A 15,026-nucleotide genomic window follows, 5' to 3' on the forward strand; every position below is an offset into this window, starting at 1 on the left:
AAAGTGTGTAACAGGTAGAGGGAAAGTATATATATTCTTCATTAGGATCACTAGCCAAGTCGATTTAGTCATTTAAGCGTGACTTTTTTGAAACCTTCTGACTTACTCCGAATGTAGTGAATTCCTACGATTTCGGAAATAAAACTGGTCAAGTTTATCATGAAGCATTCATAAGAAAGAATCAAAAATCGACACTACTTTCTTTTTTTCAATATCCATTATTCATACTTAATAAAACAATACATATATCATAAATATTGACAAGATTTAATTTCTTTATTTGTGGGAGCTCCAGTTTTTTAACAATATGTGTTAGTAACACATAGCAACGATTTATTTTAGCGTATATATGTTTTGTGTGTGCACACACATACATATATAAGAACAATCTAATATGTACCTGTAAATATTTTAATCTTAAAACGTGAACAATACACATGACGTTTACGAGTATTAGCTTGGGTAAGGTACTCTGTTTAAGAATTAAAGATTCAAGCGTAAGCCGTAGTTAAAATGCTGGCTGTCTCAATTGTTAATAGTGGGCTTAGATTGGTAGTAACTAAAATTGCTGTTAACTTTTGTGTGCATTTTAAATGCAATTTTCTATAATACGAAAGAATAACTATCTATAATAACGAGCGATAAAATCACGATCCTGATATTTCTTTTGACTTCGTCGTGGTGAAAGTCGGCTTGATCCTTTCCTCCAAGGACCCGAAGACAGTGTATTTTTTAAAACAAGTCCTAGTATTCATTTCACACAGATGATGTAACATTCTGACCGCTATCGATCGTCAGGCTAGATGCGCGCATACTTAACGAAGCCAAGGATAAGTTGCTGTGGTACATGACTTTGGGGGACAACAAGGAGCAGTTTTCGTTATCCAGTGCCGGTTTGTTGACGTGGGAAAACGGGGCCGAGGGTAGGAGGATGTCGGAGGATATTCCCAGCAGACCGTCGACTGAGAGAGCATTAGCATTGAGGGTAACCGTGACGGCGCTGCCTCCGTCGGTACTTTCACTTTCCACCGGTATGGTGCCGCAAAGATGTGTGCGAGAGCTCACCAGCTTGTTGCAGGCGGGGCATGATCGCGGTGTATTTTTGTCCCGACGTCGTAATATCTCGTAGGCACACCTGCAAAACGATACATGCAAGACATGAGAACAGACATTCATTCATTCTTGAAATGTAGTTTGATTTTAAAACGGAGGAGTCTTACTTTAGTGTTGACTTTTTACTAATAATTTGGATTAAGACAATTTAACAAGAAATGAAGGCAAGTTCGGCAAGCCGAAGTTTCTATGCCCTTGCAGGTCGTTCCCGTGGGAGCACTAATTTTTGAAAACTAAAAACTAGTTACAGAAATTTTAAGAACATTCCAGTTTACCGAAAACAAAGTATAACGGTCTTTGTATTATTTTGAGATTAATTATCTGATCGATCCTATGGCAGCTATATGATAAAGTCGCTTGAATTGTCTTACATTTTATTCAAAATTCTGAAATATTAAAAAAACGATAGTCCCAAGAGTAAAAGTTAATATTATATTATTATTAATAACTTATTAATAATAAGTAAAACGATATTTAGATCTTTTCTATGGGAGCTATAGGATATAGTTGTCCGATCCGGCTCTAAAGCTAAGAGACTAGTTTTCGTAGATACGGACGGATAGACGGACATGGCTAGATCGAATCGTCTAGTGATGCTGATCAAGAGTATGTATATTTATGGGGTAGAAGACGTCTTCTACACAGCGCTGCGAACTTTTGACTGAAATCGTTATACCCTCTACAAGGATATAAAAAGAAGATAGGCTTGCTAAGACAGCTATGACAATTCTCTCTAGCGCCCCCATTAGCAAATACGTAAAAAACTTTTTTCATGCTGCTAAAAAATAACGACACATGAAATGAGAGACTTACCTTGCATGAAGTATATGTGCACAAGGCAGAGCTTCCAAATTTTCCGGCCGAAGGCCAAACAACTCCCCACAAGCTCCGCAATTCAGGCCTAGCGCCGCATCCGTTTGATTGGCCAATCGAAAATGAGTGTTGTACTGATCCTCGTCGCCCAACGCGCGGTAAATTAAAGCCAAGCGACAACGGATCTTGCGAACCAGAAACTGTAACATAAACAGCAAGTAACCATTAGCATTTTCAATGAATACAATGCATAAGAGTAAACTAAAGAAGTATATTATTTAGGGACAACAATTTCTGGGTTCTATATTGAACGCGTTCTCAACATATTCTTGACCAAGTTCGATTACTAGCCGAGTCAATCTAGCCCGTCTGTCTGTCTGTCCGTATGAACGACGATATCTCGGGGGCTATAATCTTAGTGTTCATACGGACAAACGGACATGGTTCGGATCAAGAATATATATATTTTATGGGGTCAGAAACGCCTCCCTCTACCTCTTACATACTTTTCGACAAATCTAGTATACCCTTTTACAACACGAGTAATGGGTATAAAAACTGCACGACCAACTTTTCGTGCACACTATAAGATAAACGAAGGTGCCATAGAAATCGCAGAGCGCCCATTGAGCGTTAGTTTCTTATCTAAATTATTTTAAAGATGTTAAAGACCTTAGCTCTGAAATCATATTTTTCAGTTTTAGAATGGCGTTAGAGTGGGCGTGGAATAAGCTGTCCCAATCCCAACTTTCTGACTTTTGTAGTTTCCGGGAGCACAGCGTTCATACGGACGGACAGGCAGACGGACATGGCTATATCGACTGTCGGTACGATAGTTTATGCAAAAACAATTATTTCTATTTTTCCCAAAATATTTCTATTTTTAGAAATAAGCAACGCTTACACAACCATATATTACAATCTCGCCTTGCTTCTATTAGCTGAGTAACAAGTATCTGATAGTCGAGACACTTGACTAAGCCGTTCTTCCATATTTTTTCTTAAGCTCAATAATTTTTTATGTAACAATAATAGCGTCAAATATTTTTTATTAATCTATGAAATATATCGATGGTAAAGTGAGGAAGCTAAAAATAAATAATTTCCACTCGGGTGGAGGAGGAGGTGTACACTTAAAATAAAATGTAGAAAATCGACTTTTAAATTTCTTTTTTCTAAATAAAAAAAATTCCTTCTAGAGTCTAGAAAATAAAGAAATCGTTACTTAAATATAGGAAATGGTTAGCGTAAACTAGAACCGCGAAACAAGAACAAGAAACAAATTTCTTATAACTAAAAATTGTTTCCTGAAAAATTGAATGGCAAACAAAAAAATAAAATTGTTTTGCATTACCTTTTATATAATAATTACCCCAACCCTCAAATGATGAGACAAGGAATCAAAATCTGAAATCTCAGCCCTCTAGTTCTTGTAGTTTTCGAGATCACAGCGTTCACACGGGCAGACAGACATGGTCGGAGACGCTCCCTTCTACCTGTTACATACTTTTCCCGGAATACAATACACACTTTTACTCTACAAGTAACAGGTTTAACAAGAGAAAACGCTAAAGTCGATGCCATCGACTATAAAGTACCCGTAACTCAGCTAAGAGGATTGCGATGGAGATGGTGATATGGAGCAAAGCGACTGTTCACAATTGCTTACCTCGCAACGCCGCCACCTGGCATCGATTTCATGAATCTCTTGATTTTGGCATGAAGATAAATATTGATAATTGCAAAAATTGCATTGCATACACTTCAACAAAATCTTCAAAATATGGGCGCCTCACCATGGGCGAGGCACCCTGCTTAAATAAAATTGTGCCGTCCCAGAACCTCAAGAATCTACATGCCAAGTCCCAACTTTCAAGCTTCTATAGTTTCCGAGATCTTAGTTTTCATACGGACGGACAGACGGACATGACTAGATGGACTCGGTTAGTGATCCTGATCAAGAATATATATACTTTATATGGTCGGAAAAGCATCCTTCCATATATATATATATTCCTTTTACTCGACGAGTAAAAAATGTGTGTTTTATAAATATATTTAATTTACGTATATAACATTTTTGTTTTCCAAGAGAACGAAAGACGAACCACTTGTACTATTTTTTTCGTTATCAGGACCCCAAAAAACGTTGAAATGGAGATACATAGAACGAAATAGGAGTGAGCTAAATTGAAGCTTATCCTCAGATCGTTACAAATTTGTACTATTACCTTTGCACCAATTGAGCTAGCAACTTCCAGAAGTCGTGTGTTAAACTCCAGCGGTCTGCAGTTGCAGATTTTGTTTTGAAGACGCAGTGTTTCCAGGCAACGGGCCGCTCCGTCCATAGCCTCCATTTGCGCCATACGATCCCCCAAACTTGCCGACGTACCCATTGCCTGTTCGTATTGACGGAACGCACGCTAAAAATAATATTTAGACGTTGTAATGCTTTATTTACACTATAATGATGTATTTATTTCTGTTAGCTCATATGCGTTCTAAACGAATGTTTATGAGAATTTAAAACTTAAAAAATCGAATCTACCAATTGAAAAACATTTATCATTTAAAAGTTAATATTCTACGTAGTAAAAAGTACTCCCATATTATCTATGGCTACTGCTCTCAGCAGTGCTTTAGTAACTATGCTAAAATTCTTATAGCATGTTTACTTGTGATATTTTGTTGAAATAAAATTCGAGGTATTAGGATATTTTTTATATGAGGATGAGGATCAACACTATTAACACGGCGAATATGCGTTCATATATAACTGAACCGCGAATTTTTGGGTTCGCAAATAACCGTCCTCGGCAGGATGGATTATAAAAGTTGTGGATAGGCCCCAAGTCAGTTAACATACTAATTTTGCCAGATCCTCAGGAAGAGTCCCACAAGTTTGCCTTTTATGTTTGTTTACCTTCGAAAACATGTTCCCTAAATTCTTAAATCTTTTTTTTAGACTTAAAACTCATGTTTACATAATAAGCAAGCATAGAATTTAGATCCCTGCTTTTAGTTCAATACTTACGTCCATATCCATTTTCTTCCGGTAAATGTCACCCATAACTCGAATACTTCGCGTGTATGTCGCCTGATCTCCAGATATAAGGGACAGCTTTGTGGCCTCCTTAGTCAGAACAACGATTAAGGGTGAGCACATTTCACGTTGAGTGAACAAAAATTAAAGAACTTGACACTACCTTACAATAATCCTGTGCATCTCCGAGCTCGCCCTGCTTTCGCAGAGATACGGCCATTCGCAATAACGCGGCTCTGTGGTGGCATGAGTTAAGGTCACCCAGTTGTAAGGAACGAGATAAATCGTAGGCCTTAGAAGCGTACGTTGCGCTTTTGTCGTTATCCTGGAGCCGTCCAAATAGCTCAGACAGTGCGACATACACCTGTAACTCTAGAGACGGATCTCCAACGGCTGTAGCTATCTTGTAGGCCCCCTGCAGGCCTTCCAACGCCCTGGAGAATCCACCCATTTCAAGATAAACTCGCGCAACCGTCAAATGGACAAGTCCACTTCGGCACTTAGTGCCACACTCGTTGTAAAGTGAGTGCCTAGCATAACTCAGCGATCGCTCCAAGCCTCCCAAACAAGCGTGTGCTCTGCTGAGGTTCAGGTACGTCTCAGCCCGCATATTTGGAGAATCCAGTTCCTCTGAAATTCTGAAGAAAGCCACGTTAAACAAGAAAGGAAGCTAGCTTCGGCAAGCCGAAGTTGCTGCACCCTTGAAGGTCGTTCCCGTGGGAACATTGAATGTACAGGGCTTCCGATTTTTAAAAAACCTAAAACTAATTACAGAAATTATAAGATAATGTTCCATTTAAATTTTTACCGTATATGTTTACCGAAAACGAAATATGTGTATTATTTTTAGATTAACTTTCCAATCGTTCATATGACAGCTATATGATAAAGTCGTCCGATTTTTAAAAATGTATTTCGGAATTCTGAAATATTAAAAGAATCATTTTTCAAAGAGTAGAAGTTAATATTTCAAATTTCTTTATCAATGATCCCATAGGAGATTAAAAAAAATTGTTTTTTCTTGTCATTCTGTTAATAATTCAGAATCTCAAAATATAATATATATATCTTGTTTATTTACGATACTAAATTTAAATGGAACATTATCATTTCCTAACTTCCGCAGTAAATATAAACTAGGAGCTTTAGTAAACTCACCCAAGCTGCTGGTGGCCAAATTCAATAGCTTCACGAAATTTGCCCCAGTCCATGTGAGCCTGGTACCTGTGAGTTATAGGTGTAAATAAACCGATGTTAAGCTACTGAATTATACAAAACGAATTTAAAAATTGTTGAGAGTGGATCATGCCTTTTTTTAAATATGTAGTGAACATTTAAAAATGACAGGGATCTTAGAAATACAAATTGAAGTTTTTGCTATATAATTCTAGATGTAAATAACTAAAATGGCGGGTCGGGTCTCGTATTAAATTATATACATAGAGGTTTTTGATAGGATTTTCTTCAATCGTACAACTACTCCCCTCCTACATCTATTAGTATTAGCAGTCAAATTAATTTTTTCAGAATTTGCTCATACATACAAGTACCCTAGTAGCTGGAAGCAGTCCTCTGGCTGACAGGTTCCTTTAAGGGCACTACGCCATGTACGTACGGCCTCTGTTTGGTTGTTTTGCTCATATAGCCGTCGTCCTCGCTCGATCTGAAAAGGAACATGAAATAAATCTCCAACATGTTAATATATAAGAGCCTTACCTTTCGTTTAGCTATGTATTGCTTGAGGCTTTGTTGGCAGGACAAAAAGCAACTGATTACAGAAGCTGACCGTAGTACACCCTGACCAGCCCAGAGGGAACGGGATCCCACGTCAGGACTGGACCCATATCCGGCCAGTCGTGAAAAACTTTCATCTAATTGACATAAGTCTGAAAAAAATTTTACCATTTTCAAAATAATTATACTTCTTTATTTTGTCTTAAACTTTTTATTCTAGCATCAAAACTGTAGGCGCCACAGTTTAGGGCGGTTTTAGGGCGCTAGAGTGGGCGTGGCAACCTGCTGAAACAAACTTGCGCTGCGCAAGAAGCTAAGGGTCTGCATGCCAAATCCCAATAGCCTAGCTCTTATAGATTCCGAGATCTCAGCGTTCATACGGACAGACGGACATGGCTAGATCGACTCGGCTAGTGATCCTGATCAAGAATATATATACTTAATGGGGTCGGAAACGCTTCCTTCGCCTGTTACATACTTTCCGACGAATCTAGTATACCCTTTTACTCTACGAGTAAAGGGTATAGTTATATTCCTAAGAGTGGAAAATAATATGTCAAGAAACACCGAGGCTATTGTTAAAATTTTTGATTTGTTATTTTTCCGATTATTCCTATGGAAGCTATTGGTTATAGTTGTCCGATCCTGCAATAGAAATAAGACTTTTTCCGATATACTATCGGATGGCTTGGACAATCTATATCGAAAACATCGAGTGGAGGTACTATAGTGGTTTTTACAGCTCTACACCCACAAAAATGATGGACAACATTTTAGATCCTGCATTTTAAAATGGACTCAAAGTTCATTTCTAGGTTATCCACTGCCTAAAAATTTCAATTTTTGTACTTTTTTCCGTACTGTTTAATATTTTATTATCATCGTGGGCCTTAAAACATTTGGCAGCTAAAAATCTTTTAAGCTTAATATGTCTTTTATATATTGATGTTGGACCTAACCCCATTAACCTAATAATAATTGTATTGCTTATAGTTATTTAATCATTTATTTAAGGTACTAATTTAAGAAAAATGAACTGAGCTGTGTTGTTACAAATTTGAACATTTTAGGACATATATGCCCTAAAAATTGGGTACATTTAAAAAAAACGTTTAAAACGTGTTTACTCGTGATATAAAAATAATTTATTAATTTTAATTGGATATTATCTCGATTTTAAAAGAAAACATTTTTATTTTGTCCGCGGTGGGTATCGATCCGGGGTCTTCCGCGGGAGAGTGCGACGCGTTACTTATGACTTCAACCTACACGCTCATGGGTAACGTGGTGCAATGTCACAATTGGTGAGGTGTCTGCCTCTGATGCGAAAGGACCCTGGTTCGGATACCCGCTAGGGCCAGAGTAAGTCATACGATTTTGGGAAACATGTTAAATACTTCCTTAGCAATTTAAAATATAATATTGTATTTTAAAATACTTCAGATTTACTTATTAGAAACGAAAAATAAAAAATCAAGAAAGGAAGTTAACTTCACCAAGCCAAGTGTGTATACCCTTGCAGTTATAATTATAAAATTTAATTCGAAATACAAAAAAAGATATTTCCAATAGTATAAGATAATATGTCAAAAAAAGTGCGAAAAATTCATTATGGCGAATACCTCAACTGCGGTAAAACTCAAAATTTCTGAAGGCCGTTCAAAATAAAGATTCAGTTCGTTGTGAACTAGAAAAGCAATCATATTCGACGAAAATCGAACCTTTGAAACGGGAATGGCTCTTTTAAGAGATTGTGCCTATCATATAATTTAAATATTTAAAAAAGCCAAATCTTTTACCACAGTCCTGTTAGTGAGTTCATTACACTGTGCAATATTATTAGAGTAATGAAATGTAATCGCAATTTGGACTTAAGGTGCGCTAAGTACTCATCAAAACTAGCATAAACCAAGTTGAATTTCTCTGGCTTAGCTCGCGCTTACCTAACATAGCTAGTTTTAAATATCAATTATATTTATAATGGTCATATTCTTTAAGCCAATTGATATTTCAAACTCAAGTCTTCAGTTATTATGTAGGTATGAACCCGAGGAACTAAATAAAGCAATCTACAAAAATATGAAATTTTATATAATATTCAAACAGCAAGCAAATCTACCAATACAGTTAACATTAAATTGCACGCAAATTACAGTCTTTATATTGGTGTGGTATTTTTCAAGGCAATATTCAAGGCAATATGTTGGCTAAAAAATTACCCAACATGAAACCAAGTGTTTTTATACCCTTGCAGAGGGTATTATGATTTCAGTCAGAAGTTTGCAACGCAGTGAAGGAGACGTTTCCGACCCCATAAAGTGCATGTATTCTTGATCGGCATCACTAGACGAGTCGATCCGTCTGTCCGTCTATCCGTCCGTTTCTACGCAAACTAGGCGCTCAGTTTTAAAGCTATCGGGCAGAAACTTTCCCAAAAGTCTTCTTTTCTTTTTGCAGGTAGTATTATAAGTCGAAACCAGCCGGATCGGACAACTATATCTTTAGCTCCCATAGGAATAATCGGAAAAAATAAAAAAATTATATCTTTGGTGTTTTTTAACAAATAACCACCTACGCTTGGAAATAACATTATTTAATTAGTTCTGAATTTTGAATTTAATTTTATTAAAATGGGACGACTATATAAATTGGTGGGAAAATAATATTTATGACATATTATCTTACACTATTGGGAATAACATTTGGTGCATTTTTAAGAATTTCGAATTAAATTTAGTAAAAATCGGACGACTCCAACATAAAGCTGTCAAAAAAACGGTCAGAGAATTAATAAAATAATTATTTTTAAAAAATTTTGCTTTGTTGGTTTTGATCGTATTTTTTTCTACTCTGGGATATAGAATATTTTAACTTTTCAGCATTACGAATTTAATTTTACACAAATATCACTTAAGCTAGCAACAACTCTTAAAAATTTAACATGGTGTTACTAACATTGATTATTTCTTATAACTGCAAGGGTATACAAACTTCGGATTGCCAAAGTTATCTTCCTTTCTTGTTTAATTTGTTCTGAGTTTCGAATTTAATTTTATAAAAATCGGACGACTATATCATATAGCTGCCATTTTTAAGCATATCGAATTAAATTTATTAATTATAACTGCATGGGTATACAAACTTCGGCTTGCCGAAGTTAACTTCCTTTCTTGTTTTATGTGAATTTTTTCATATGGATTTTTCTGATCAACTTGAAACACAACGGACGCATTCGAATCAAAAATTTATACTTGTTCGGTCCGTGGAAAAAATAGCCCACCAAGATACAAATTGTAGTTTGCGTGCCGAATCGAAGCTTCAAGGATCACCCAGGAATTTCTTGACTCGTAAGGCAAGTATACCATTAGGTGGAATATTTCTGTAAGTCGAAGAAACTTGCAACACTGCAATTTTACTTTGAGAGGACAGATTCTCCCTAGGTTGAACTTTTTAACTTGGGTTAAGTCCTGGAAAAGCGGCTCACCTGGAATCAGCAGACAACCAAAGTAGCTGTTTAATAGTTATACAAAATAGTTATCTATTCATGTTATCTGTTTCTCATTATACCCAACGTATTATAGCCATTAGGTTGCTTGATTGAAGTTTAAATAAATTTATGGTATACTAAAAAAAAATGCTTTCAATTTAATGTAAAAAATGGGCGTTAACTTGCTGTTTGAATATTATATAAAATTGCATATTTGTGTATTACTTGCTGTATTCAGCAAAACACGTCCGTCCAAAGAAAAAAAATCCGTAACTTTTCGTACATTTTTCGATTTTTAATGCCCTTTGAAGGGAGTTTTGGCTTTACAGTTCTTACCAACATAGTCGCTGAAAACTTGAGTTTGAAATTTCATTCGGCTTAGAAGATATGGTCATTAGAAATAAAGTTGGTACTTAAAACTTTAACTCGCTATGTTAGGTAAACGCGAGCTAAGCCAGAGAAATCCAAATGGGTTTTAGCTAGTTTCGATAAGCACTTTCCGCAAATGAAGTCCTAATTGCGTTTACAATTTTCGTGTTGCACTGTGTTATGTATACAAGTAAGTGCACATATTTGAATTTCAAACCGTTTGAATTTTCCAACAGGTAACGAGATCCATCAGGTGACGTTAGTAAATGTGTTGCAGACAGATTCTGGCTAGGTGGGATGCTAAAAGTAAAAATAAATTGCAGTACGCAATCATGGATATACATATATGTATGTCTGTAAGATAAAAATATATTAATACCTAAGCAGATCCTTAGAATCAATGCTCTCCCATGACATGACAAGCTCCTTTGCTCTTTACCTATTGGAATAACACTGAAAATAAGATATGATAAAATTGTATTTTTCCAATTATAGTAATACAATAACACATGTGTTTCAGTAAATCAAACTATACCAAAATACATCGATAACACCAGTTTACAGAATTAAATCGTAAAAATACTACACAAAGGCGACCTTGGTTTTCCGGTAAAGTTAACCTTCCTGAAAACTTTATTAGCCTGTGTTTGGGCCTCAATCAGCGTAACCGATTTCGGTTATTAAAGAGACATATGGTAATAGAACGCTCTTCAACTTTTGTATACACATTTTATAGTTCCAGTCGCTAATATTGATGCTAGCGCCCGACAAAGATGACAAAGTTGGTCAAATTAATGAGCCACAGACATAAAATTCGCCTTTGAATTACAAGTACGCATAAAATCCGAAATTCGTTTTATTGGTTCTACTTGTAGATAGTACTCTGCCAAAGACAACAAGCTTATGATCTCTACAATCCATCAGCAAACAGATTTTATATGAATTTTTGAATCTTGGGAAATCGTCAATTTTTTGTTTGCCTATGTCAAGAGACGTTTACATCTGTTAATGGAGATAACAGGGCTTTAACAATAAAAAATCGGCATTTTCCCAAAAACTTCATATAAAAACAAGGAAGAACGCTATAGTCGAGTACCTCGACTATCAGATACCCGTTACTCAGCTTAAGGGACCAAAGGGAAATGGAGATATGCAAGCAGCAAAGCGAGATTTAAATACGCCACCTACCGGCGGTAGACAGATTTAAGCGTTCTGGGCGTTAGAGTGGGCGTGGCAAATTTGTTTTTAGATCAATCGATAGGTATTGACGAGATCAATACATTTCAGTTAAAATTTTTCATCTAGCATAACAATTGTGGACGCCACAGGTTTGGGCGGTTTGTGGGCGTTATAGTAGGCGTGGCATATTCGCGTGGCAAAATTGCGCTGCGTACAAAGCTACAGAATCTAAATCTGAGATCCCGATTCTCTATCTTTGATAGTTTCCGAGATATCCACGTTCATATTTACGATTTTTTGAAGTTTGTGGGCGGTTTGTGGGCGTTAAAGTGGGCGTGGCAAACTTTTTTTTGGGTCAATCGATAGGTACTGATGAGAACAATACATTTCAGTTAAAATTTTTATTCTAGCATCAAAACTGTACGAGCCACAGTTTTGGGCGGTTTGTGGGCGTAAAAGTGGGCGTGGCACTCTACTGAAACAAACTTGCGCTGCGTAAGAAGCTCAGGAATCTGCACGCCAAATGTCAATAGCCTAGCTCTCATAGTTTCCAAGATCTCAGCGTTCATCCGGACGGACAGATAGACGGACAGACGGACATGGCTAGATCGACACGGCTAGTGATCCTGATCAAGAATATATATACTTTATGGGGTCGGAAACGCTTCCTTTTGCCTGTTACATACTTTCCGACGAATCTAGTATACCCTTTTACTCTACGAGTAACGGGTATAAAAACGTAACAAAATTTTTGTGTTTGCCACGCCCACTTTAACGCCCACAAACCGCCCACAAACTTCAAAAAATCGTAAATATGAACGTGGATATCTCGGAAACTATCAAAGATAGAGAATCGGGGTCTCAGATTTAGATTCTGTAGCTTTGTACGCAGCGCAATTTTGTCACGCGAATATGCCACGCCTACTATAACGCCCACAAACCGCCCAAACCTGTGGCGTCCACAATTGTTATGCTAGATGAAAAATTTTAACTGAAATGTATTGATCTCGTCAATACCTATCGATTGATCTAAAAACAAATTTGCCACGCCCACTCTAACGCCCAGAACGCTTAAATCTGTCTACCGCCGGTAGGTGACGTATTTAAATCTCGCTTTGCTGCTTGCATATCTCCATTTCCCTTTGGTCCCTTAAGCTGAGTAACGGGTATCTGATAGTCGAGGTACTCGACTATAGCGTTCTTCCTTGTTTCATATAACAATTTTGGTTTTGGGCGACTTTTTGTCAGGTTCAATACTAGGCCCTTAGAACAAGAGAGAACCCTATAGTCGAGTGCCTCGACTATCAGATACCCTATACCTAGCCAACCAACTACAAAATAAATATTTTATATACTTTAAATTTTACATTTTTATCTACATAGGTACATATATACATTCTTGATCAGGATTAGTAGCCGAGTCGATCTAGACAGGTCCCTGTGTCTGTCTGAGATCTCAGAAACTACAATAGCTAGAGAATTGGATTAGGCAGGCAGATTCTACGGCTAGGAGTCCCACGCCACAATGCCACAAACGCCCATAACGCTAAATCTGTCTGGCGCCAAATATTTTAATATTTCCTAAAAGAATCTGGGCTTTTGTGTTGATTTTCAAAATCCACCTAACACAAATAAGTTTTAAAATAACACCATTTACTTAAAAGACATAAGCAAATAAATGAATCGACTCTATGTGGCATGGTGTGCCATCTCGGAAACAGTCGATTTGCTGCTTGCATAACTCCATATCCCCTGCAGTCCCCTAGCTAAGTAACGGGTGTATGATAGTCGAGGCCATCGGTTATAGCGTTCTTTCGTGCTAACATAAAACTTTGCCGAAGAAATGACAAGGCTACATTGAGTATTTTGTATAGTACGACACGGCAAACTTTGAAAATGTGAGATTTTAAACAATTTAGTGACTGTAAAACGCCTGTTGACATTACATTTTTAGGTTCCCATCCGATCGAACCAAGTAAGACAAGGAGAAAATACAAGCTGGCTTTAATTCGTCTTCAAAATAATTAACATCATAACAATTAGACAATAGTGGCCCAGTCCCTACAACAGGGACATACGTTTTCTCATTTGGGTCTGAGACCCAAGCCACGATTTCTAAAGATTTTACATACAGGAGTTTTTCCGTGGCCCTCTTATTGAATTTTAAATATTGAGTGTTTTGCTGTAAATATAATGCATTCTTTGCTGCGAAGTGTTTTAAAAATGTAGAAAAAATTGTGCATTTGTCCTTATAGCGGGCCACTCTCCACAGCCGTGAGTAAAAAAATCTCGATATAAGGATAACCATTGTAATTTTTTCTAAAACTTCAGCAGGTAAATTCGAAGGAAATCGGTATTTTAGGATTTTTGGAGTATAGGCTCCTGTGCTAGATTTTTGCCAAAATCAATATTCTTTTATTTACTTTTAAAGGAAAAAAATTGTCTGAAAGTCTATATATAACACAATTTCCTCAACCGCTTGTTAACCTAAAAGTATGGATTCAAATTATACTTTCAGTTTAACTTGCGTTCGAAACACGGTTCTTAATGTACCCATTTATTTTCGTTATTTATAGTTGTCTCCTGTTTTATTTACTTATTATTTTTTAGTAGTTTTCAAATCAAAACAAAAACCAGCTGTTCTTGTGTTAAAAGACAAAAAACATTTGTACACAAGTCCATAGATAAATACTTATTTTGTGACAGTGCAACGTGCAACCAGTGTACTTTTGTTTAGAATAAAAACATTTTTCAATAATTTGCAGTATTAATCTGCAGGTAAAACCTACAATCTCGCCTCAAATAAATGCAAAATGTAAATTATCCTATCCACTGACTATTTTTCCCATTTGTTGTATGTTTATATAAATAAGCTTTCATGCCCAGTAAACTCACATTTTGACGTCATTCGTTGTACCTTGAACCAGCTTAAAATCCTTCTTTTACACAGGGTTATATGAGTGACCTTGCTCGAATGTCTGCTTCTTGTTCCGTCATAGAAATTTTCTGAAACGCTTGGATACTCATCTGCATATATTAGCAAAACATAATTACGTTCAGTGCTAAAGGACCGCTAACACATTGCACAGAATTTAGGCTATTAGCTTTACAGCTTCACATCTCTGTAGAATCCATAAGGGAAAGCACTTAATTTATCTACGGGTACTTCGGGCACTCGACAATATACTAGTCCAAGTTGGACGTGAAAGCATCTTGTTTGTGGTCAAAAAGCCTGATTGGTGGTGGGTTTTTAGGTATTGCAGGAGGCTGCGCGATGATGCCTTGAGA

General features: G+C 36.7%; 1 protein-coding gene across 2 annotated transcripts; it reads right to left on the minus strand.

The window, feature by feature from the left end:
* Positions 1-269: 269 nt before the first annotated feature.
* LOC119563179 (43 kDa receptor-associated protein of the synapse) lies at positions 270-14,915 on the minus strand. Of its 2 annotated transcripts, XM_037876454.1 has the most exons (11): positions 14,634-14,915; positions 10,939-11,012; positions 10,777-10,859; positions 6,686-6,855; positions 6,514-6,632; positions 6,128-6,193; positions 5,133-5,607; positions 4,961-5,059; positions 4,158-4,349; positions 1,927-2,126; positions 270-1,135 (listed from the first exon to the last, which is right to left on the minus strand). In XM_037876454.1, exons 2-11 carry the CDS (start codon positions 10,974-10,976, stop codon positions 757-759), a joined length of 1,821 nt encoding a protein of 606 aa, XP_037732382.1. In that variant the 5' UTR covers positions 10,977-11,012; positions 14,634-14,915; the 3' UTR covers positions 270-756. The 2 variants fall into 2 exon arrangements, with proteins under 2 accessions (XP_037732382.1, XP_037732391.1); XM_037876463.1 differs by lacking the exons at positions 6,686-6,855; positions 10,777-10,859; positions 10,939-11,012; positions 14,634-14,915 and having other exon boundaries at positions 6,510-6,528.
* Between the last annotated feature and the right edge of the window lie 111 nt (positions 14,916-15,026).

Source organism: Drosophila subpulchrella, chromosome 4, assembly GCF_014743375.2.
Source record: "Drosophila subpulchrella strain 33 F10 #4 breed RU33 chromosome 4, RU_Dsub_v1.1 Primary Assembly, whole genome shotgun sequence".
Lineage (NCBI taxonomy): Eukaryota > Metazoa > Arthropoda > Insecta > Diptera > Drosophilidae > Drosophila > Drosophila subpulchrella.

Excerpts from the sequence above, each read along its gene's own strand:
- LOC119563179 (XM_037876454.1), bottom strand. The coding sequence starts at position 10,976 with ATGTCATGGGAGAGCATTGATTCTAAGGATCTGCTTAG. Across the intron at positions 6,633-6,685 it reads AATACATAGCTAAACGAAAG|ATCGAGCGAGGACGACGGCT; the intron begins GTAAGGCTCTTA and ends GTTCCTTTTCAG. Across the intron at positions 1,136-1,926 it reads GCACATATACTTCATGCAAG|GTGTGCCTACGAGATATTAC; the intron begins GTAAGTCTCTCA and ends ATCGTTTTGCAG.